Here is a 22,966-nt window from a genome sequence, read left to right as displayed (position 1 = left end):
CCTTAAAGGAAAACTCCCCAGGAGACCAATGATGATCAGACTTGGGAACTGTATAATGGGAATGTACTAATACTTTCCTTTTGTCCCATACTGCCATTGTTTCCACCCTGGGGAGACTTCGTTCTCACATGACTTTGGTAATAGGGAAATAGCATAAGGGGTGGAGTCTGACAAAACAGAATTGTCTAGTGTGGGAATATCTTTGTCATTGGAAATCCCAGCCATGAGTTGCTACAATGTAGAAACCATACTGTGATTTTTTATTTTTTTACTTGAGTTTTCTGTTAAAATTAATTTTGGAGATCTCCGTCCAATAAAAGGTTGATCATCGCACTTCTAAATAGAGGTACAGGAATTTCTTCCCCGAACAGTTAACAATTTGCCCGCCATAGAATACAATTGAAGAAGCAAATAGTCTGATCGGTTCACCAATTGAATCCGAATGACCGGTGAATTGGGTAAAAAGTTTGCTGATCTCTATAATAACAGAACTCGGCCCCTCGTTAAATGACGGCTGCGAAGTAAAAAGTAACAACTGAAGGAAAATCGGGCGGGTGGCACAATCCTTGCGATCATGGGACAGAACCATTTCTAGGCAGGGGGCGCAGCGTAAAGGGATCCTCTGACTATAAATGGCTCCTTATATCTTATGGGGGCAGAGTCAGGGAAAAGTCTTGTCTTTATAAACCCATCACACACATGATTAACGCAACTGTCATGGAGGGACGGACGGGTATAAAATGTCATTATCTTTTGCATTCTCTCATGCCAAACAAGCAAGAAAAAAAAAAATTACCCCCAAAAAATACAAAATAAAAGACATTACCCATGGGGGAGGGGAAAGGCAAACTGTGATCGAAACTGAATTCTTGTTCCTTTGGAAGAAAAGAAAAAAAAAAAAAAAAAACACTTCTCATTAAAATAAAGAATATTAAAACGCAGAGGCTCAATCAGAAAATCAGCCGATGACGGAGCGACATTCCATTCCGGGCTCCACAAGCAGCGTCCATTGTTCTAGATTTTTTTTTTTTGCTTTTGACGTTTTCTTGTTTTATTCTTTTTTTTGCAAACGTTGGAGCAGTTCCATCAAATGAAAAAGTGGATAAATAAAATGGCGACTCCGATGTTTAGCAAAATCACCATGACGACCAGAAAGGGGGCGGAGCCCTGAAAGAAAGAAAATGTAGAAGATATAATGAAGTGTTAAACATTGTCCAGGCTGCAGAGACAGATGTAGTGAGGAAGGTTCGGAGGAAACTCTGTATTCTACATGATCGCTCTATGGAACTGACGGTGTACCAGACACGGGGCCCTCTAGTGGACAGATCAGGCGTCACAGCAGCCAGTGGTCACATGCTATCATTACAGATATGGCAGGTATGAATGAGAAGAGACCCAGCAGGCTGGCAGGCATTAAATTGTCACAAAAAAAATTATACAAATTTGCAATGAAGCAAAATGGATGCCTTTATTTCCAGTCAAGCTATAGGAATATGTGATGTATATGTAAATAAATATAACTCTCACTATTTTCATTTTTCACCCTAGCCACTGAATCTCTGTCATGTTTATACATACATGATAGTCATGTCTCACTCACACCTTTAACGTTTTTAATATTCTTTTAGCGCTCACAGTCCTAATACTTTAATCTTTCACATTCCCACTTTTAACTATTCTTATCTACTATATGGTCCCTCCTATACATCTCCTAGACACATAGGGAATGTACCCTCCCGTTCACCTTTTGTTAAATGCTCCGCTGACAATCAGTATTTACCTCTTTATCTTCTAAGTGTGGTGACATGCGCAGTCGCGTTTCCCCACACTTAGTTTAATTTCTCCTTCATCGCATCTTAACATAAATCACGCAGGCGCGCCAGCCCCTACGTGATTGGTGCATTCTTTTCTAACTACTGTATGGCTGACCTGGATGTCAGTCATACACATCACGGCCAGACTGTGTTGACCTCTCCAATTGGTCCCTTATTGGCCACGCCCACTGTCATGGCGGCCCGAGGGCTTAAGAGGGACGGACCTTTCACGCGCCGTTAGATGCCCCATTTGAACCCCTGAAGACGCTGCGTATGCAGCGAAACATGTCGGGGGGGCCTCCATAATATTTTTAACATCAGAGTCTTCACTGACTGAGATATATACGCCACTCAATTGTGTCGCCCGGTGTTCTGCAGATGCCGCAGGAGACACAAAGGCAGACAGTTTACACTATACACTGATTGTATCTGATCGATACAAATCCACCTGTCAGTGAACTCTGGCTAAATTTTGGATTCAGATTTTTGTCTTTGTTCTAATTATATTTAATCCTAACCAATAAAAGTTATATTTTATTTACATATACATTACATATTACTATAGCTTGACTGGAAATAAAGGCATCCATTTTGCTTCATTGCAAATTTGTATATTTTTTTGTGATCATTACAGATATAACATCTTCTCGGAGGAGAGGAGGCCAAAGTGATCCACATGTAAACCAGAGGGTGTACTCCATCACATCCATCATTTCAATGAGGACTGGTGTGACTATAAGGGGTGCAGGGGTAGCAGCCACACACGGGCCCCTTCATTAGCACCACATGCTTTACATTGATGTGATGTTACATTGTTGCACTGGGACATATCACGCTATCCAGGCCCTAATACACAATGTGGTCAATGGCCGAGATGTTTCCTGATGGACACCATGTATACACATTGTACAGGTGACATCTAGAAGACCCCCTCCTTCTCTCCAGACAGAAATGAACTACAGACAATTAATGTGAAGGAGATAATGCGAGAACGGACACATGAGCGCCGCGGATTGTAGTTCGTAGAAGTACGCTACAAATTCTGTGCTGAGCAGGTAAATCCATCGGACCCAGCCCCCTCCTCCGGTATCATTAACATCAAGTTCTGGTGTAAAAAACCCCTTCATTATTATATTAGGAAATTGTATCATGAGCCGTTACTATCATGTTATTACATGGGCTGGAGTAAGGATGCCAGAATCATTTACAGCAGCCTGCATTCTGCAGTTGTCACCAGAATCATTTACAGCAGCCTACATTCTGCAGTTGTCACCAGTCATTTACAGCAGCCTGCATTCTGCAGTTGTCACCAGAGTCATTTACAGCAGCCTGCATTCTGCAGTGCTCAACTCACGAAGACTGTAACCAGATGTCACAAAGATGAACAGGAGCTTTTCAAAACATTTTAAGCAAGTGCTATTCAGGCAATTGTCTCATATATTATATACTGGAAAGAAGGTTCAAACTTCACAAACCGACTGGGTCACCAATGCCAAACAGACATGAAAATCCGGCCTCACCGGCTGCACCCCTGAAAGGACCGGCCATCCCTGTATTATACCGTAAAAGATTAACTTCATTGCAAACGATCGATAAATATGAACTAGTGCAGGTAATGAGTATGAGCATGCGGGACGGGATAAGTGCTCGGCTGCCACGGGTCAATGCTGCAAAATACAGACGTTGTCAGGGATAACGACGTCCAGGGAGAAATCTTTACAAGCTGCAACTGGAAATGAAAGACGATCAGCAGCCCTGACATATTCCCCGCTCTCATCCCAGCGCAGCAATTACACAGGCGGTCAATACCAGGACAACGAGAGGGGCAAAACCGGAAGAAATGTACTGGGGGCGGATGTGTCCGGACTATGAAGAAACATCAGATGGTGAGTGGAATAAAAAGAGAAAAAAAGACAAGAATAACTTAACACAACATATTATATGAGGACGTGGCATTGAAGTAAAACCCCTGATACAAGATCATCGCAATCCCTCGTATTAGGGGCTCTGCTGGTTCGCCTATATGGTAAATGCACACGTTCCCCCCAATCCACTGACTGGCAGAGACGGGTGAACGGAGCTTATATTGCAGCGTGCAGGGCCCATACAGCTCCGGGTGTAGCCGCATGTTCCTCTGTACCACCCTGTATAAAACCTTATTCAGGCGGCCCTAATTTGGCGACATTTTATTGTCCGTATTAAGACCGCAAGTTCCGGCTCGACCGTGGGTCTAATGATAGATAGATAGATAGATAGATAGATAGATAGATAGATAGATGGATAGATGATATGAGATAGATAGATAGATAGATAGATAGATAGATAGATAGATAGATAGATAGATATGGGATAGATGGATAGATGATATGAGATAGATAGATAGATAGATAGATAGATAGATAGATAGATAGATAGATAGATAGATATGGGATAGATGGATAGATAGATAGATAGATAGATATGGGATAGATGGATAGATAGATAGATAGATAGTGGAGAATAGATAGATAGATAGATAGATAGATAGATAGATAGATAGATAGATAGATAGATAGATAGATAGTGGAGAATATATAATAGATAGACTTCTATAGGCGCCATAAAACGACTCTGGTGGTGTCCATCACATGATGAATCGCGTTGTGTCTTCCGTTATGAACACGTATATAATGTATCTCTAGTCAATGACTTGTAACAATATAATATTCTCCGCTGCCCAATACTTGTGTATGAAAACCAGTGCAGGCAAGAACTGGAGAATGTTACTCTTCATAAAGAGGTTCTGCAGCAGCTAAGGTGTGCAATATAAGGAATTATGGACCCCCTACTATAATGTGTGAAGCATATAACGAGTCATTTGGAAGCCCCCGCCGTGCGCTTTTCTATGGTGACTCGTAATATTCTTATTATTTACAGTAGGACATTATCTCATACAAGAACCTGAGAAACTAAAGAGGAAGCCAGAAATGAACGAGCCCTCAGTTATTACACTAGGAACGCCTGACGCCGCGTTATGTGCTGTCCATGGTGCTGAAATATCCCACTTTCACCTGTTATCCACCTTAAAGGGGAACACGCACAAGTGCAGTTTAACTACAACATTCAACATCACATTGTAAACTTGGATAAACATCAAGTTGCCGCACAATAATGTAGTAATGCCAGGCAGAGCGATCACCGCCCACCGTCACTGCACCACGCGGCTATAACACTGCTATGCTGGCAGAGAGGCATTGGGGTCTAATCAACCGTCAGGACCTGGGGGTGACTGCAGCCCCTGCAACCATATAACTACACCAGCAAATATACCTACCCTCCCCCGCTGTTACCAATCTCCAGTGTTTAAGGCTTATCTACCAGTGTTATATCACACCCATTATATATAACTTATATATCAGGAGACAAGTGACATCACTGCTATTATAACAGCCAGGGAATGATGGAGCAACTCATAGAAGTAAAAAGGTAATGTAAAGGTTCATAAACTTCTCTCACTGGATAGATAGATAGATAGATAGATAGATAGATAGATAGATAGATAGATAGATAGATATGAGATAGATATGAGATAGATAGATAGATAGATAGATAGATAGATAGATATGAGATAGATAGATAGATAGATATGAGATAGATGGATAGATAGATAGATAGATAGATAGATAGATAGATAGATAGATAGATAGATAGATAGATAGATATGAGATAGATAGATAGATATGAGATAGATGGATAGATAGATAGATAGATATGAGATAGATAGATATGAGATAGATAGATAGATAGATATGAGATAGATAGATAGATAGATATGAGATAGATAGATAGATAGATATGAGATAGATAGATAGATATGAGATAGATAGATAGATATGAGATAGATAGATAGATAGATAGATAGATAGATAGATAGATAGATAGATAGATATGAGATAGATAGATAGATAGATAGATATGAGATAGATAGATAGATATGAGATAGATAGATAGATAGATATGAGATAGAAAGATAGATAGATAGATAGATAGATAGATATGAGATAGAAAGATAGATAGTTAGATATGAGATAGATAGATAGATAGATAGATAGATAGATATCCTAGTAAAGACACGACTATCCCGGTGTAATTAGTTTCTTAGCGGCTGACCCCCTCCCCCGTCTTGTTATTACGCTCCTCATCTTCTCAGTATTGGTCATGTGACTGTGTTGCTGCTGAGAGGGGAAGCATAAGGTGTTGCCTAGCAACAAGATCCAGGCAGCCAACCAAATGCGACAAAGTGCTGTTCGCTGGCTCGATACGACGCATGCACCAGGATCCCCGCATCGGCCAGCACACGCCATCCAGATAACAACGAAAACGCAATAACAAATTCTCTGACACGTTACGGGGTACGGCCACAGGCGTCCGGCACTGCAGAGGTTAAACATTTGTTCTCCGTATTCTTATGATTATGGTAAAGGCCGAGGCCCCCCCCCATAACCTGTATAATAACGACAGGTATAACACGTGGTATATAGTATCCCCGCACCTCATGAGATATCATATTGTGTAGTATAATGTACTGATGTAGCAGAGCCGGCTTTATCACAAGGCGTTATCTGAAGTTTTACATGGGACTGCAGGTACACTTAGTGCAGTATATGCTGGACGCGCATGCGCCGCTACCTCTATTCAGATCTGAGGGCCACGCGTCTTGTTGGACGCCATTATGACGCCCGTGTTGTACAGACGGATTAGAAGTTGCCGGGTTCGGCCCTTACCGTGGGTTTGAGCTCCGTTGTATTCTCCTCATCGGATTCTAGTGCAACAGGTAAAGATTTCTGTGGCGGGGACAGGGTTAAATCTCGCCTCAGAAGCCGCGATTCTCCTTTCTCCCCAAACCGCAAGGTCTCCAGTTTCTGCACGGCGGGCTCAGCAGCCGCTGCCGGCCTGGAGTTCTCTTTGTTCTGAGGTTTGGACCTCAGTCTCTGGACTCCATACATGCGCTCCTCTCCATGGTGGCCCTCGCTGGGGTTCCGGGGCCCCGCTTTGCTGTAATGTCTTTTTTGGGTGTGAATCTCTTGCATATAAGAATCCATTCTCTTCAGGGGCTTCATTTCCATCTCGTAATTGCTGAGTTTTTCCTCGTCCACCTCCTGAAGCTTGTTCCCACCCGGGCTGTGGTTGTGGGTCCTGTGGGAAGTCCACGATACGGTGGTTGGGGAGTCTGCCCACCGTTCTCTTGGCTTGTGGTTGGAGAGCACATGTTTGTGGCCCGTGCTCTTCATCATGAGGTCTTCAGGAATGGAACAAGGTCCCAAAGGATTTCCGGCTGAGATCCCTACTCTAGTCCCCCCAACCTCAACCCAGGAGTTGGGTCTAACATAGTCCCCTGCCCGTCCCTCCAACAACATCTGAATATCCCCTCCCCGATCCTCATCCACAGACAACTGTCTAGAGAAGTGGGCGCTCTTATTTCTAGACTTGGGTGCTGGCTGCGGTGGTGGTGGGGTGGTAGGTGGGCTGCAGAGGGGGCTTCTCATGGGGCTGTCCTCTGGTGTCACGTCTGACGGCGTCGTCCCTTTCCTGTACAGTTCTGGGCTGTCCTGCTGTGGGGGGGTCTCCGTTGAGATGACCTCGATGTCGTCGCATGAGTTCTGATGTTTTGGCCTCTGGCACTTTAGCCCTGAACACAAAAAAATGATAAAGAAAAGTTATAAATAACGGCGACCATCAGATAAACCGCATTCAAAAAACGACATACGGGCGGTCACAGATGTAGTAATGGCCCTGGACTAGGGGCCCGTTAGACCCATTTATTTATTGTGCCGAAAAAATCGCTTACCACATAAGCCCCTCCCCTCCGTGAGACTCCTCAGCCATTCAGCAGAGCCTAGAGGGGTCACATGACAAAACTGCCTGGACTCCTTACGCAGTTCTTCCCCTGTCTGGCACTTTGGGGGGTCTTTAGTGGGTGTAATTGATAGGGTATTGTATATATAGAAGTGACCCTGTTACTACGACCCCCTCCCCCGTATGATATCACTTTAGTAAAGTTGCAGCACAGATTCCAGGCTTCTCGGTTACAATATCCTCGCGCTGACACTGTTCTCATAAATTATGGACGTACGCTTGGTGCGATTAAAGTCACTGAATGCACCGAGCTCTTCTATCAGTCACCGCGCTCTTCTATTAGTCACCGCGCTCTTCTATCAGTCACCGCACTCTTCTATCAGTCACCGCACTCGTCTATCAGTCACCGCGTTCTTCTATCAGTCACCGCTCTCTTCTATCAGTCACTGCGCTCTTCTATCAGTCACCGCGCTCTTCTATCAGTCACCGCGCTCTTCTGTCAGTCACCGCGCTCTTCTGTCAGTCACCGCGCTCTTCTATCAGTCACCGTGCTCTTCTATCAGTCACCGCGCTCTTCTATCAGTCACCGCGTTCTTCTATCAGTCACCGCGCTCTTCTATCTGTCAGGGAGCTTTTCTATCAGTCACTGCACTCTTCTATCAGTCACCGCGTTCTTCTATCAGTCACCGCGCTCTTCTATCTGTCAGGGAGCTTTTCTATCAGTCACTGCACTCTTCTATCAGTCACCGCGCTCTTCTATCAGTCACCGCGCTCTTCTATCAGTCACCGCGCTCTTCTATCAGTCACCGCGCTCTTCTATCAGTCACCGCGCTCTTCTATCAGTCACCGCGCTCTTCTATCAGTCACCGCGCTCTTCTATCAGTCACCGCGCTCGTCTATCAGTCACCGCGTTCTTCTATCAGTCACCGCTCTCTTCTATAAGTCACCGCGCTCTTCTATCATTCACCGCGCTCTTCTATCAGTCACCGTGCTCTTCTATCAGTCACCGCGCTCTTCTGTCAGTCACCGCGCTCTTCTGTCAGTCACCGCGCTCTTCTATCAGTCACCGCGCTCTTCTATCAGTCACCGCGTTCTTCTATCAGTCACCGCGCTCTTCTATCAGTCACTGCGCTCTTCTATCAGTCACCGCGCTCTTCTATCAGTCACCGCGCTCTTCTATCAGTCACCGCGCTCTTCTATCAGTCACTGCGCTCTTCTATCAGTCACTGCGCTCTTCTATCAGTCACCGCGCCCTTCTATCAGTCACCGCGCTCTTCTATCAGTCACCGCGCTCTTCTATCAGTCACCGCGCTCTTCTATCAGTCACCGCGCACTTCTATCAGTCACGGAGCTCTTCTATCAGTCACGGAGCTCTTCTATCAGTCACCGTGCTCTTCTATCAGTCACGGCGCTCTTCTATCAGTCACGGCGCTCTTCTACCAGTCACCGCGCTCTTCTACCAGTCACCGCGCTCTTCTACCAGTCACCGCGCTCTTCTATCAGTCACCGCGCTCTTCTATCAGTCACCGCGCTCTTCTATCAGTCACCGCGCTCTTCTATCAGTCGCCGCACTCTTCTATCAGTCGCCGCGCTCTTCTATCAGTCGCCGCGCTCTTCTATCAGTCGCCGCGCTCTTCTATCAGACACCGCGCTCTTCTATCAGACACCGCACTCGCTCCTCGCTATTTGTGGCTTTGCTGTACATTGTAGTTACATTCAGAAATATTCACACGATGCGAGGAATGGGCCGAACATAAGAAAGTGACCAAATACTCCCCCCATGATCACGTTCCCATCAGCCACCTGGAACTCCAATGCTCCCTTATGGGCAGTTATAATCATCTCGGGGGGCCGCTGTCAACTCATCTCATAGCAACGCAACCATTCACAGGCACATGGGCTGTGGTGTCGCTACGTGACGTAATGTGGTGCCGGTCACCGTGTACCCTAACCCGAGCCAAACATATTACCCATAAATAATGCATACTCGGATACAGACCAGTGATGGAAAAAGAGGCGGGGCTGTGACAACCACTAAGACGTCGTGTATTTGCGGCCGCATATTATCCGAAATGGAGGATAGTATAGAACACATTCTATCCTGTGGACCAATGCACACAACTGAGGTTACCACGGCCCGTTCAATGCCCGGAGCCCGGAGCGCAAAACAAAATAGGAAATGTCATTATCCGGACCGCAATTGCTGTCCGGGCTCATCGAAATGAATGCACATCTTGTGTGTGCTCAGTCCGTGATTGCAGACGGTTCGCGGATGACACTCCGCGGCCTGTCAGTGTTGTAATCGTGGACCGTGCACACAGATACGGGGGTGTAGTATGAGGCCTAACTCATCCCAAAACAATCTGGTTATACTAATATAAGAGAATAAAGAATACAATAGTTGTCACTCCATTCTAAAGTGTGCGGCCGCCCAGCTAAACCGGACAGTATGGAAATGATGGATTGTTAGTGGAGTCCCCCTTTAAATGCAATTGTTACTATCTGCTACATCTTATAGTGAATGGAAACATTATATTAATACAAAACGATACGGTCACTAAGCGCCAGAGAACAATGGCGGCCGCGGTCAGTATAGGCGGCAGGTGGCTCGACACGTCTTATCTTATTTTCCTCACGGATCACTATTCTTTGGATTGGACCGAGCTGCGCTCATCATGTAGCGGTTCCCTACTGGGGTGTATCAATGTGAAGGGGGCGAGGAGACGGTAACAGTATCTGATGGATAGAGCGTGGCGTCTGCATTGGTGATGGGCAGCACTGGTCATGTGACTGGCAGCAGCGGCAGGATGCTGCTCCTGCGGTAATGACCTGACTCTGGGGACACGCCGGCTAATTGCTTTCGCGCCTGCCACTTTCCCCTATAGTTTCAGGATCGGGATTACCTCAGCCTTACGCAGCGTCTTCTCTCAGACACGGAGCTGCCCGCGCACTGGAGGATCGGAGGCAGGCCGGTCATTCACAAACCTCAGAGGGATTTTAGTACAAATTCCCTCTCGCAGCTGTTATAGCGCAGGCAATTAAGAGCAACGCAGGAGAAGCAGAATTCATGTCACGTAACGTTTTCTATAAATGTCATCTCATAGTTCCCTTCCCGAGCCAGAGAAAAACATCTATACAAATATCTACTGCTAGCAGAACAATGAAAGTACATCTGGTATCCACACATATCAGCCGGCGTATCTAAGCCTATCCTGTGTAATACTGTCTGCTGAGCTGTGTATCTAATCCTATCATGTGTGATACTGTCTGCTGAACCAATGTATCTAATCCTATCATGTGTGATACTATCTGCTGAGCCGCTGTATCTAATCCTATCATGTGTGATACTGTCTGCTGAGCTGTGTATCTAATCCTATCATGTGTGATACTGTCTGCTGAACCAATGTATCTAATCCTATCATGTGTGATACTGTCTGCTGAGCTTTGTATCTAATCCTATCATGTGTGATACTGTCTGCTGAGCTGTGTATCTAATCCTATCATGTGTGATACTGTCTGCTGGACTACTGTATCTAATCCCATTGTGTTTGATACTGTCTGCTGAGCCACTGCATCTAATCCTATCCTATCATGTGTGATACTGTCTGCTGAGAAGTGTATCTAATCCTATCATGTGTGATACTGTCTGCTGAGCCACTGTATCTAATCCTATCCTATCATGTGTGATACTGTCTGCTGAGAAATGTATCTAATCCTATCATGTGTGATACTGTCTGCTGAGAAGTGTATCTAATCCTATCATGTGTGATACTGTCTGCTGAGCTGTGTATCTAATCCTATCATGTGTGATTCTGTCTGCTGAGCTGTGTATCTAATCCTATCATGTGTGATATTGTGCTGAGCTGTGTATCTAATCCTATCATGTGTGATACTGTGCTGAGCTGTGTATCTAATCCTATCATGTGTGATACTATCTGCTGAGCCGCTGTATCTAATCCTATCATGTGTGATATTGTGCTGAGCTGTGTATCTAATCCTATCATGTGTGATACTGTCTGCTGAGCCTCTGTATCTAATCCTATCATGTGTGATACTGTGCTGAGCTGTGTATCTAATCCTATCATGTGTGATACTATCTGCTGAGCCCTGTATCTAATCCTATCATGTGTGATACTGTCTGCTGAGCTACTGTATCTAATCCCATGGTGTGTAGTATTGTCTCCTCCGATAAGTGTCTTACATGTGCGGACAGCTATAAATAATGGATTGGAGCTGTTAACCGTCTATTCGGCCCTGATTGCTTTGTGATGGGGTCGTGCGCTGGTTGCTGGGGTCAGGGGTCAGGTCTCTTAGGGATCATCGAGGCTTTCAATAAATTGAAAAGGAAAGGTCACCGTTGAGAATATATGAATAATTGAAGGTATTGATCACTCCAGGATTTGGCGCAGTAATACTTAGAAAAAAAGACTACAATTTATTTTTTAAGTTGATGCAAAACATAAAAACAATCAGCGCGGCTGTAATTACGTGTCCCGCCGAGGCGTCCGGCGTGGATGTCTGCAGGGAAGGCTGGACATGGTGCAGACGCTATAACCTTCATCTATAGTCACTTCTTTACATGTCTGCACGCATCTAATCAACAGCGACGAATATTCCTGAGTACTAATGAGAGAGAGCAGCCTATGTAATGACAGACACGGCACCTGAGGACCATCATGTGATCTAATCAGGCTTCCAGCACATTGGCTCTGAGTAATGACATGATCTAAGTGACATCATAACTTCAGAACAGTCATGATTATTAATGAGCCAGTGAGCAGCCTATGCGCCGGCAGGAATATAGTCACCTGTTCAGGCTACCTGCTCTCAGCACATTGGCTCTGAGCTATCACATGACCTCAGTAACATGGGATTAGTATTAATAAAGGTGAACAGTACAATCACACTCACCAGGCACCTCATCATCCTGCTGGTTCTCAGCACATTGTCTCTCAGTATAGACAGAGAGAGCAGCCTATGTGCTGGCAGGAAAAGGTTTGCTTTCACCACATCAACCTTATTGGTTCTCAGATCTTATCAATGATCTAACTTCTACACTATTTAAAGGGGATACGGCTTCAGTATTGACATGAGGTTTTACAGGATTCACAGGCTTGTAATATTATATTACGAAGTGGGCGGAGCTACGTATACAGTCAGACTTTGCAGCTATTTATAACATTTGCCTGTGTACGGTGACCGAGCAGCGAGGATCCTAAAGGCAAGTGACTAATCCCAGATCCAGCTGTGTCCGAGCTGCGGCGGTGTGGCCTCTGGTACTGACCGTTTTCCCGGTGCTGGAAGGATGGAGAGAACTCTTTGGCAGCAATCCTGGCGATCTGAGCTTCCTCCTGCGCCTTAAGAGCTGCTGCAGCAGCTGCGTCAGCCTTTGCCCTGGAATGTGACGTCCTGACCAGAAAAAGACAGAAAACAATAGGTAAAATAGAGACAAAGTTGCAGAAGCAATCCCTGTCATAGTACTAGGATATCATTGGCTGGCAGGGCATGTTGGGATTTGTAGTTCCACAAACTAGAGACCTCCACTATGGCCACTATTAGAGCTCTCATGGACACTGATACCCAGCTTTCCCAGAACCCGACTCAAGGACTCAATGCAACAAGCCAAGCACCGGGATATACGGATAGACACAGTCTACCAATGGCGAGCGAGAAGCACCGGTAATCCCTGAGACATGGAAATAGCGCAGCAAAACTCCGCACCGAGGCATCCGAAACGCTTTTAGTAAATGTCACTTTAAACGTTAGTAATTGATTTTGCGGAGAAGCTGGACAATTCCACGTAATATATATAGACTGGAATGTGATCAATTCCTGTAATATCCTCTCATTTACTTAACTCCTCGCTGTCCACGCATTGTTCTGCTCGCTCGCTAATTTACATAATATTGTTACATTGTCATACAAAGTTACTCACATCATCAAGTTCAACCGTTCACAAATGCAACAGATTCAAAAGAAGTAAAACTAAAGACTGGGGGTGACTTTATTTAAGTGACCCAAAAAAATCCTGCCTGAACCCATACAAGAGTCGCAGTTGCCACCTTTGACTCCTCTCCAGCTTTCGTATACCCTTTTTAGTAAAGGGTGGAGCAGTTTTATATGCAGCATAAAATTGTATTTGCTTTTGCAGCTGCTGCTTGGCATTGAGTGCTGCTGTTTACTGGTAACCAGTTCCAGTTCCAATTCCATTTACTGAACAGAATTTTATAGAGGGAATATTACAATTTACCGATAGAATAACTAGTAATGAGGCGGCGAGTGTGTGGGGGAGGGGAAGGCTGCATGTATTTACTGCTGTGGTGATTAAACTGCGAATAAATAACGCCACAGATTTCGCTGGCTAATGGCGAACAGGCTCAGCTAATCAATAGGCGACATCTCAGCTGGGTTCAGATGCTGCATTTGTAATGTTTTTTTTTTTAAAGAGCGCATGCGTTTCTTAATTACGCATTCGTTTTACAAAGTGTTTCAGATTTAAGCCGATGATTAGTAAATTTAAACCCAGATTACAGCTGAAAAACTTTGTTAAAACACATGGGTTCCTTTTTTAATAAAAAAATAAAAATCAATTGTTTTTTAGATGCGTTTTTCTCCCCAACAGTCCGGAAACGCAGCACGTGATCCCGGCAGCCCGGACAAGTGAACGGATCGCTTTCATTTATATAATTGGTGACAGATTTCAGAAAATGAGTGTGTCGTGGTCAACAAGATGAGGACTGGGATGTAATCTAGAGAACGCATTCATACCTCCCAAAAGTCCTGTTTTTCAGGGACTGTCCTGTGAGCAGAGCCACAAAATACCGATTTGTCTTTGGGGATCTTGAAATGTTGGGAATTATAATTTATTGGAGGGAGATTTTTTTTAAAGGTGGAAATGTCCTGTCGTTGGCCCTTTACCATTTGTAACGTGATGGGTAACAGGGATATTTTGGTGAACATCTGCAGGAACGTTTCATCCTGCGCAATCAAAAACATTTAAAAGTGGCGGTAATAATAATGGTATTTTTTATTTCTATAGCGCCAACATATTCCGCAGCGCTTTAAAATTGGTAACGGCAATATGGAATTAAGCTAAACCACAAGTCCCAGCACACCGTCATGCCTCATGGGAGACCCTGTTGGTCGGATGCTGGGCCTTGTAGTTCTACAACTCTTCCAGGCTGCTTGTCCCTGTTGCGGACCCTATAGTAATGTGGAATCTACACTTATTTCCTGTACGTGAGTCTCCGGAGACCTCTATAGAGTGTATTAGCCGGAGCGCGCTTCCACCAGAGTGCAAATTGTGTTTGAATTATTAATGTCCGCTGCAGACAGCTGGCCTTCTCCTGCAGACTCAGAAATCTGGCATCGCTGGGAGAGAAACCTACGCAAGCTCCAGAAATCATCTGAGCGGTGCCACACGCCTTATGCCACCGCAACCTATCACTTCACACGCGGCTCTCCACCTACAGCGGCCACCTGCCTCCGAATTCCCGTAGATGAGATGCCTATTAATGACAATGCTCGAGGATGGACGTTCTGCAACGTTTATAATCATCCGCGTCCTTATTAACTGCAGCGACTGAGGGAGATCTGCATAATTAATAAGAGTAATGAGAAGAGCACCTGACATAACGAGCGCCCGAACAATCATTTTCTGCTGTAATTCAGTTATACCCACCCCCACGCTTAGATCATTACTATACACTACAGACCTATCATACAGAATCTCATTCCCGGTGTAATATTATTCTAGTAGTGTAAAAAAAAAATCAATGGCGTAAAGGAGGAATATACTGCCTTAACTTCCTTTAGGGGGAAGGGAAGTGACAACACCTCTGACCTTGTTTACAATCACAGTCCCCAACATGATGACGCCCCTCATGTAATCTAAGTACCCTTGAACTAGAGGGTGCAGGAAACCGCTGGTTACATATGTCCATCCCCTTCCTGAGTCCTGTCAGCAATTCAGCACAGCTATAAGGAGTCACATGACCACACACTGCTCCCACCCCCCCCCCCCGGAGTCCCGCGTCCATGGAGGCAGAGGACATGACTTACTTTTTCTGCCTGCTTCATCATCACTTTCGGGTACAATTTCACCCACTAGCTCAGCCTTGATAGGACGTTGTACGGATTACGCGGACGTCTGATAGCCGCTCCTTTAAATACTTGATAGCGTTCCTCTGCATTCAATACCTGAATTAACCTCAATATATAGAGCAATTCACGGCACAGCCCCTCACTCCCTGGGACGGCCGCCCCTGCTCAGTACGACTTCCCCCGCCTGCGATCTCAGGATCCTCTTCCCTCCATACAAGCTCACGATATAACGTCGCACGCTCGGATTAAGGACTCCGCAAGCTGAAAGGCAACAATTAAGCTAGTCCGTCTAAGTAAACGCGCTTATCTGTAAACCCCGAAGCAGAAGACGCGTCCAGCGCCTGTGATCTCATCCGCCGCGTTAGTTTCTGCAGATTTGCCGTGTTGTTCTCATATCCTGCACACGGGCAGCAGAATACAGGACGCGTCTCACACCCGGACACCGGTCACACTCGCGGGTTCAACATCTTTATCAGAGAAGAGAGATTCTGAGATATTCCAGACTGGAAATACAACTCTCATCGGCAGAGACCACGATGAGTGGGATTTCCGATACATTATCACCAGTCCTGCTGGATGGAAGGAGGAGACGTCTGAAGACCCCAGTGATTAAAATGTCTAAGCATATAGTATACCCCACACTGACACTTGGGGTACAGGAAAATGACACGCTGACACTTGGGGTACAGGACACTTGGGGTATAGGATAATGATACACTGACATTTGGGGTACAGGATAATGACACACTAACACTTGGGGTACAGGATAATGACACTGACACTTGGGATACAGGATAATAATACACTGACACTTGGGGTACAGGATAATGATACACTGACACTTGGGGTACAGGATGATACACTGACACTTGGGGTACAGGATAATAATACACTGACACTTGGGGTACAGTATAATAGTACACGGACACTTGGGGTACAGGATAATAATACACTGACACTTGGGGTACAGGATAATAGTACACGGACACTTGGGGTACAGGATGATGACACACTGACACTTGTGGTACAGGATAATAATACACTGACACTTGGGGTTCAGGATAATAATACACTGACACTTGGGGTTCAGGATAATAATACGCTGACACTTGGGATACAGGATAATAACACGCTGACACTTGGGGTTCAGGATAATGATACACTGACACTTGGGGTTCAGGATAATAATACACTGACACTTGGGGTTCAGGATAATAACACACTGACACTTGGGGTTCAGGATAATGACTTGAGGATACCAAAATAATGGTGCACTGGAGATTGACATTTTCAGTTTGAACGATCTCTTCGTCTGCGTTGCGTATAATCTTCTCTTTTTCTTACATGGCGCAGTTTTCTGACATACACTGGAATAGATCTGCTATTCAGGAGAATGGGGAGACCCCTAGATTATTTATATTGTTCTGTCCTTTTACTTTATTTTATAAAACAACCTACTTATGCAGTCTGAATAAAAAAAAAAAAAGAAAGACATACACAGATGTAGCAGAGCTGAATTTGCCCTGGAATGACTCAATGAATTTTGGGGATGCATACATTTACCTGGAAGATCGCAGATAATGCATTTTGAGATCATCACACAGTGATAAATAACACACCGAGCTCTGCTACATCTGTATCTGTTTTCTACTAAGATGTCATCTTATAAGGACTTGCCATGATGTAATTCCCACCAGGAAAACACAGAAACTAAAGAAGATTGAACTGTAATAGGACCATGTGGGATCAATAGTGGTGCGATGTCTAATCTGGACCTTCTGGGAGACTGACACGACAAATAATGAAAGAGGACGGCTGCTCTTTCTTAATATGGACCCCCCCCCCCCAGCACGTTCTAATGGCCAACCTATAAAATGCAGCGTTGTAATGCAGCCAACGTTTGGTCCAGTGATAATTTACCTGCAGCGGTGACATCTTATTGACACCTGTGCAGTGCACACACAATGAAGTCTATAAACAGTAGGAGATACATTGCACTGAATTCTGCTCCACCAGATGAATATCCTCATGTTCAGCACTTGTCATTTCCTCCCACTTCTTTTCTTGGAGTGGAGTTGGCCATCTGGTCCCTTTCTCCACGATACACATCTCGCCGAGTCTTAATTCTCCTCCTCTTTACAAGTTCAGCTTCTGACCTGCTGAATTACATTACAGGGAAGGCTCCACCGATATAATAACTCAGGGAACACCTGAAGTATAACCCTCAGCATCTCACAGAATCAAATTATTGTTCAAATCAAGACGATCAAAATGCACAGCAAAAAAAACATCACATGAGAAGCTCCAACCGTGACGGAAATTTATGTAGCAACGATTGGGATGAATTTGCTTCAATCCTATGCTGGAAAGACAGCAACTCTTCATCTATTAGAATGCCTCCCCGCTCTTCATCTATGTATTAGAATGCCTCCCCGCTCTTCATCTATTAGGCTGGATTCACACGAGCATGTTCGGTCCATAATGGACAGAACGTATTTTGGCCGCAAGTCCCGGACCGAACACAGTGCAGGGAGCCGGGCTCCTAGCATCATAGTTATGTACGATGCTAGGAGTCCCTGCCTCGCTGCGGGACAACTGTCCCGTAATGTAATCATGTTTTCAGTACGGGACAGTAGTTCCACGGAGAGGCAGGGACTCCTAGCATCGTACATAACTATGATGCTAGGAGCCCGGCTCCCTGCAGTGTGTTCAGTCCAGGACTTGCGGCCGAAATACGTTCCGTCCATTACGGACCGAACATGCTCGTGTGAATCCAGCCTTAAAATGCCTCCCCGCTCCTCTCTAACCATTAGAATGCCTCCCCGCTCCTCTCTATCCATTAGAATGCCTCCCCGCTCTTCATCTATCTATTAGAATGCCTCCCCGCTCTTCTCCATCTATTAGAATGCCTCCCCACTCCTCCCTATCCATTAGAATGCCTACTCACTCTTCTCCATCTATTAGAATGCCTCCCTGCTCTTCTCTATCTATTAGAATGCCTCCCCGCTCCTCTTTATCCATTAGAATGCCTCCTCACTCTTCTCCATTTATTAGAATGCCTCCCCACTCTTCCCCATCTATTAGAATGCCTCCCCGCTCTTCATCTATGTATTAGAACGCCTCCCCGCTCTTCTCTATCTATTAGAATTCCTCCCCACTCTTCTCTATTAGAATGCCTCCCCGCTCTTCTCTATCTATTAGAATGCCTCACACTCTTCTCCATCTATTAGAATGCCTCCCCACGCTTCTCCATCTATTAGAATGCCTCCCGCTCTTCTCCATCTATTAGAATGCCTCCCACTCTTCTCCATCTATTAGAATGCCTTCCCACTCTTCTCTATCTATTAGAATGCCTCCCCGCTCTTCCCTATCAATTAGAATGCCTCCTCACTCTTCTCCATCTATTAGAATTCCTCCCCACTCTTCTCTATCTATTAGAATGCCTCCCACTCTTCTCCATCTATTAGAATGCCTCCCCACTCTTCTCTATCTATTAGAATGCCTCCCCGCTCTTCCCTATCAATTAGAATGTCTCCTCACTCTTCTACATCTATTAGAATTCCTCCCCACTCTTCTCTATTAAAATGCCTCCCCACTCTTCTCTATCCATTAGAATGCCTCCCCACTATTCCCCATCTATTAGAATGACTCCCCACTCTTCTCTATCTATTAGAATGCCTCCCCACTCTTCTCCATCTATTAGAATGCCTCCCACTCTTCTCTATGTATTAGAATGCCTCCCCGCTCTTCTCCATTTATTAGAATGCCTCCCCGCTCTTCTCTATCCATTAGAATGCCTCCCCACTCTTCTCCATCTATTACAATGCCTCCCCACTCTTCTCCATCTATTAGAATGCCTCCCCACTCTTCTCCATCTATTAGAATGCCTCCCCACTCTTCTCCATCTATTAGAATGCCTCCCCACTCTTCTCTATTAGAATGCCTCCCGCTCTTCCCCATCTATTAGAATGCCTCCCCACTCTTCTCTATCTATTAGAATGCCTCCCCGCTCTTCCCTATCAATTAGAATGTCTCCTCACTCTTCTACATCTATTAGAATTCCTCCCCACTCTTCTCTATTAAAATGCCTCCCCACTCTTCTCTATCCATTAGAATGCCTCCCCACTATTCCCCATCTATTAGAATGACTCCCCACTCTTCTCTATCTATTAGAATGCCTCCCCACTCTTCTCCATCTATTAGAATGCCTCCCACTCTTCTCTATGTATTAGAATGCCTCCCCGCTCTTCTCCATATATTATAATGCCTCCCCGCTCTTCTCTATCCATTAGAATGCCTCCCCACTCTTCTCCATCTATTACAATGCCTCCCCACTCTTCTCCATCTATTAGAATGCCTCCCCACTCTTCTCCATCTATTAGAATGCCTCCCCACTCTTCTCCATCTATTAGAATGCCTCCCCACTCTTCTCTATTAGAATGCCTCCCGCTCTTCCCCATCTATTAGAATGCCTCCCCACTCTTCTCTATCAGAATGCCTCTTTACTCTTCTCTATCTATTAGAATGCCTCCCACTCTTCATCTATCTATTAGAATGCCTCCCAAATCTTCTCTATCTATTAGAATGCCTCCTTACTCTTCTCTATTAGAATGACTCCCCACTCTTCCCCATCTATTATAATGCTTCCCCACTCTTCTCTATCCATTAGAATGCCTACCCAATCTTCGCCTATCTATTAGAATGCCTCCCTGCTCTTCTCCATCTATTAGAATGCCTCCCTGCTCTTCTCCATCTATTAGAATTCCTCCCAAATCTTCTATATTTTAATGCCTCCACGCTCTTCTCTATCTATTAGAATGCCTCCTTGCTGCATTCCCGCTCTTCTCTATGTATTAGAATGCCTTCCCGCTCTTTATGTATTAGAATGCCTCCCCGCTCTTCTCTATCTATTAGAATGACTTCCAAATCTTCTCTATTAGAATGCCTCCCCTCATCTATCTATTAGAATGCATCCCCGCTCTTCTCTATCTATAAGAATGCCTCCTTACTCTTCTCTATCTATTAGAATGTCTCCCCGCTCTTCACCATCTATTAGAATGCTTCCCCGCTCTTCTCCATCTATTAGAATGCCTTCCCGCTCTTCCCTATCAATTAGAATGCCTCCTCACTCTTCTCCATCTATTAGAATGCCTCCCCACTCTTCTCTATTAGAATGCCTTTCCGCTCTTTATGTATTAGAATGCCTTCCCGCTCTTTATGTATTAGAATGAATTCCCACTCTTCATCTATCTATTAGAATGCCTCCCAAATCTTCTCTATTAGAATGCCTCCCCTCTTCATCTATCTATTAGAATGCCTCCCCGCACTCCTCTATCTATTAGAATGCATCCCGCTCTTCTCTATCTATTAGAATGCCTCCTTACTCTTCTCTATCTATTAGAATGTCTCCCCGCTCTTCACCATCTATTAGAATGCCTCCCCGCTCTTCTCCATCTATTAGAATGCCTTCCCGCTCTTCCCTATCAATTAGAATGCCTCCTCACTCTTCTCCATCTATTAGAATGCCTCCCCACTCTTCTCTATTAGAATGCCTTTCCGCTCTTTATGTATTAGAATGCCTTCCCGCTCTTTATGTATTAGAATGAATTCCCACTCTTCATCTATCTATTAGAATGCCTCCCAAATCTTCTCTATTAGAATGCCTCCCCTCTTCATCTATCTATTAGAATGCCTCCCAAATCTTCTCTATCTATTAGAATGCCTACCCACTCTTCGCCTATTTATTAGAATGCCTCCCTACTCTTCCCCATCTATTAGAATGCCTCCCTACTCTTCACCTATCTATTAGAATGCCTACCCACTCTTCGCCTATTTATTAGAATGCCTCCCCGCTCTTCTCCATCTATTACAATGCCTCCCTGCTCTTCTCTATCTATTACAATGCCTCCCCACTCTTCCCCATCTATTAGAATTCCTCCCTACTCTTCCCCATCTATTAGAATTCCTCCCTACTCTTCTCCATCTATTAGAATGCCTCCCTGCTCTTCTCCATCTATTAGAATGCCTCCCTGCTCTTCTCTATCTATTAGAATGCCTCCCAAATCTTCTATATTTTAATGCCTTCCCGCTCTTCTCTATCTATTAGAATACCCTCACACACTCTTCTGTCTTTAATGGTTTTCTACATCTATTAGAATGCCTGCACTCTCTTCACATCTACTAGAATGCCTGCACACGCTTCACCATCTACTAGAAAGCCTGAGCACTCTTCACCTACTAGAATTCCTGCACACTCTTCACCATCTACTAGAATGCCTGCACAGCTTCACCATCTACTAGAATGCCTGAGCACTCTTCACATCCACTAGAATGCCTGCAGACTCTTCACCATCTACTAGAATGCCTGCGCACTCTTCACCATCTACTAGAATGCCTGCACACTCTTCACCATCTACTAGAATTCCTGCACACTCTTTACCATCTACTAGAATGCCTGCACACTCTTCACCATCCACTAGAATGCCTGCACACTCTCTATCTATTAGAATGCCTCCTTACTCTTCTCTATCTATTAGAATGCCTCCCCACTCTTCCCCATCTATTAAAAATGCCTCCCCACTCTTCTCTATCCATTAGAATGCCTCCCTACTCTTCTCTATCTATTAGAATGCCTCCCCACTCTTCATCTATTAGAATGCCTCCCAAATCTTCTATATTTTAATGCCTCCCCTCTCTTCTCTATCTATTAGAATGTCTCCCCGCTCTTCACCTACTATTAGAATGCCTCACTGCTCTTCTCCATCTATTAGAATGCCTCCCTGCTCTTCTCCATCTATTAGAATGTCTCCCCACTCTTCATCTATTAGAATGCCTCCCCTCTCTTTATCTATTAGAATGCCTCCCCACTCTTCATCTATTAGAATGCCTCCCAAATCTTCTATATTTTAATGCCTTCCCGTTCTTCTCTATCTATTAGAATGCCTCCTTGCTGCATTCCCGCTCTTCTCTATCAGAATGTCTCCCCACTCTTCATCTATTAGAATGCCTCCCCTCTCTTTATCTATTAGAATGCCTCCCCGCTCTTCTCCATCTATTACAATGCCTCCCTGCTCTTCTCTATCTATTAGAATGCCTCCCCGCTCTTCTCTATCTATTAGAATGCATCCCCACTCTTCCCCATCTATTAGAATTCCTCCCTACTCTTCTCTATCTATTAGAATGGCGCCTTACTCTTCTCTATTAGAATGCCTCCC

General features: G+C 44.8%; 1 protein-coding gene across 1 annotated transcript; it reads right to left on the bottom strand.

The window, feature by feature from the left end:
* Positions 1-1,050: 1,050 nt before the first annotated feature.
* Positions 1,051-14,626, bottom strand: JPH3 (junctophilin 3). The gene is made up of 4 exons (XM_075836802.1): positions 14,568-14,626; positions 12,934-13,058; positions 6,578-7,482; positions 1,051-1,167 (listed from the first exon to the last, which is right to left on the bottom strand). Exons 1-4 carry the CDS (start codon positions 14,624-14,626, stop codon positions 1,087-1,089), a joined length of 1,170 nt encoding a protein of 389 aa, XP_075692917.1. The 3' UTR covers positions 1,051-1,086.
* Positions 14,627-22,966: the final 8,340 nt, after the last annotated feature.

The sequence above is a fragment of the Rhinoderma darwinii genome, chromosome 9 (assembly GCF_050947455.1).
Source record: "Rhinoderma darwinii isolate aRhiDar2 chromosome 9, aRhiDar2.hap1, whole genome shotgun sequence".
Classification (NCBI taxonomy): domain Eukaryota; kingdom Metazoa; phylum Chordata; class Amphibia; order Anura; family Rhinodermatidae; genus Rhinoderma; species Rhinoderma darwinii.
The sequence above is the reverse complement of the archived record's forward strand: the minus strand, read 5'-3'. Positions and strand labels throughout refer to the sequence as shown.

Excerpts from the sequence above, each read along its gene's own strand:
- JPH3 (XM_075836802.1), bottom strand. The coding sequence starts at position 14,626 with ATGAAACGTTCCTGCAGATGTTCACCAAAATATCCCTGTTACCCATCA. Across the intron at positions 13,059-14,567 it reads TACCCATCACGTTACAAATG|GACGTCACATTCCAGGGCAA; the intron begins GTAAAGGGCCAA and ends TTTTCTGGTCAG. Across the intron at positions 1,168-6,577 it reads CAACGGAGCTCAAACCCACG|GGCTCCGCCCCCTTTCTGGT; the intron begins GTAAGGGCCGAA and ends TCTTTCTTTCAG.